The sequence below is a fragment of the Megalops cyprinoides genome, chromosome 2 (genome assembly GCF_013368585.1).
Source record: "Megalops cyprinoides isolate fMegCyp1 chromosome 2, fMegCyp1.pri, whole genome shotgun sequence".
NCBI classification, from domain to species: domain Eukaryota; kingdom Metazoa; phylum Chordata; class Actinopteri; order Elopiformes; family Megalopidae; genus Megalops; species Megalops cyprinoides.
In genome coordinates, this window is record NC_050584.1 from 58,468,885 (window position 1) to 58,470,000 (window position 1,116).

The 1,116-nt window shown below is 60.8% G+C and overlaps 1 protein-coding gene across 1 annotated transcript in view; it reads right to left on the reverse strand.

Annotated features, from left to right (window-relative positions):
* Positions 1-1,116, reverse strand: part of slc35g2b (solute carrier family 35 member G2b) — a 4,250-nt gene continuing 3,134 nt past the window's right edge. The window contains exon 2 of the mRNA XM_036521870.1: positions 1-1,116. This exon is cut by the window's right edge and continues 288 nt beyond it. Within this exon, the coding sequence (XP_036377763.1) occupies positions 134-1,116 (983 nt within the window). The 3' untranslated portion in view covers positions 1-133.

A 1,116-nucleotide genomic window follows, 5' to 3' on the forward strand; every position in this document is an offset into this window, starting at 1 on the left:
TAACAGACGATTTTTGTTTTTATTTTGCACATGATGGTCAGCAAAGACGTTACACAACTGGCACTCTTTCAACAGCACAATACAAAACAAACAGATCGAGATTCAGACATTCATGAGACTGTTCAGTTGCGCATCATTTGATGGGCGAGTCGAGGATCTCTTGGTAATCTTGTCTTATGGCCCTCCCCACCCAGTAGAGCTTGACGCCCGTGAGGACGAAGACGCTGACGATGATGATGAGGCCACCGATGACGTCGTAGACTGAGGGGATCATGCGCAGCACCAGGAGCTGGAGGATCATGGCCACCACGATCTCCAGGTGCTGCACGGTGCTGACCAGCGCCGGGTGGAACTTGTTCAGGGCGTAGTACACGCCCAGGAATGCCACGGTGGAGCAGATGCAGATGCCAATGAGGTAGCCCCAGGTCTCCCCGTCCAGGGGGATGATGGGCTCCTGCATGACGAACATGGTGGACGCGCCCCACACTGTGCCCGTCCAGCCGAACGTGAAGAGGGCCGTCCACATGCTCACGCGCTCCTTGATGGCCCGGTAGACGATCATGGAGAGTGCGGCGGTGAGGCCCGCCATCACCGTCATGGTGTAGCCGAAGGCCTCCTTCCAGAAGCCCAACGCCGACTTCTCCTCGTCGGCGATGTTGGGGATCATGACGAGGCAGAGGCCGAAGACGCTGCTCACCACGGTGACGATGTCCGTGTAGCCCAGCCGCTCGTCGATGAGCAGGAAGGCCAGCACGGCGCTGAAGACGGTGGTGGTGGCCCGCCACATGATGGTGCCGTTGCTGGGTGGCACGATGGCGAAGGAGGTGTAGGCGCAGGTGATGGAGATGACGTTGCACATGCCGTAGAAGAAGAGGCGCAGCCGGTAGCCCTTGGGCCCAAAGGGCGCCTCCTGGTAGTAGTAGACCACCACGATGGAGAGCACCTGGATCACCGAGCGGATGAAGAGGAGCTCCAGGGAGGGCACTTTGGAGCGGTCGGCCGCCAGCCGGGTGATGAGGGCCACGCAGCCGTGGGCCAGCGCCGCCCCGAACAGGGCGGCCCAGGTCACCCGCGAGGCCAGGACTGAGGCCTCGCCGAAACTCTGCAGCTGCTCGC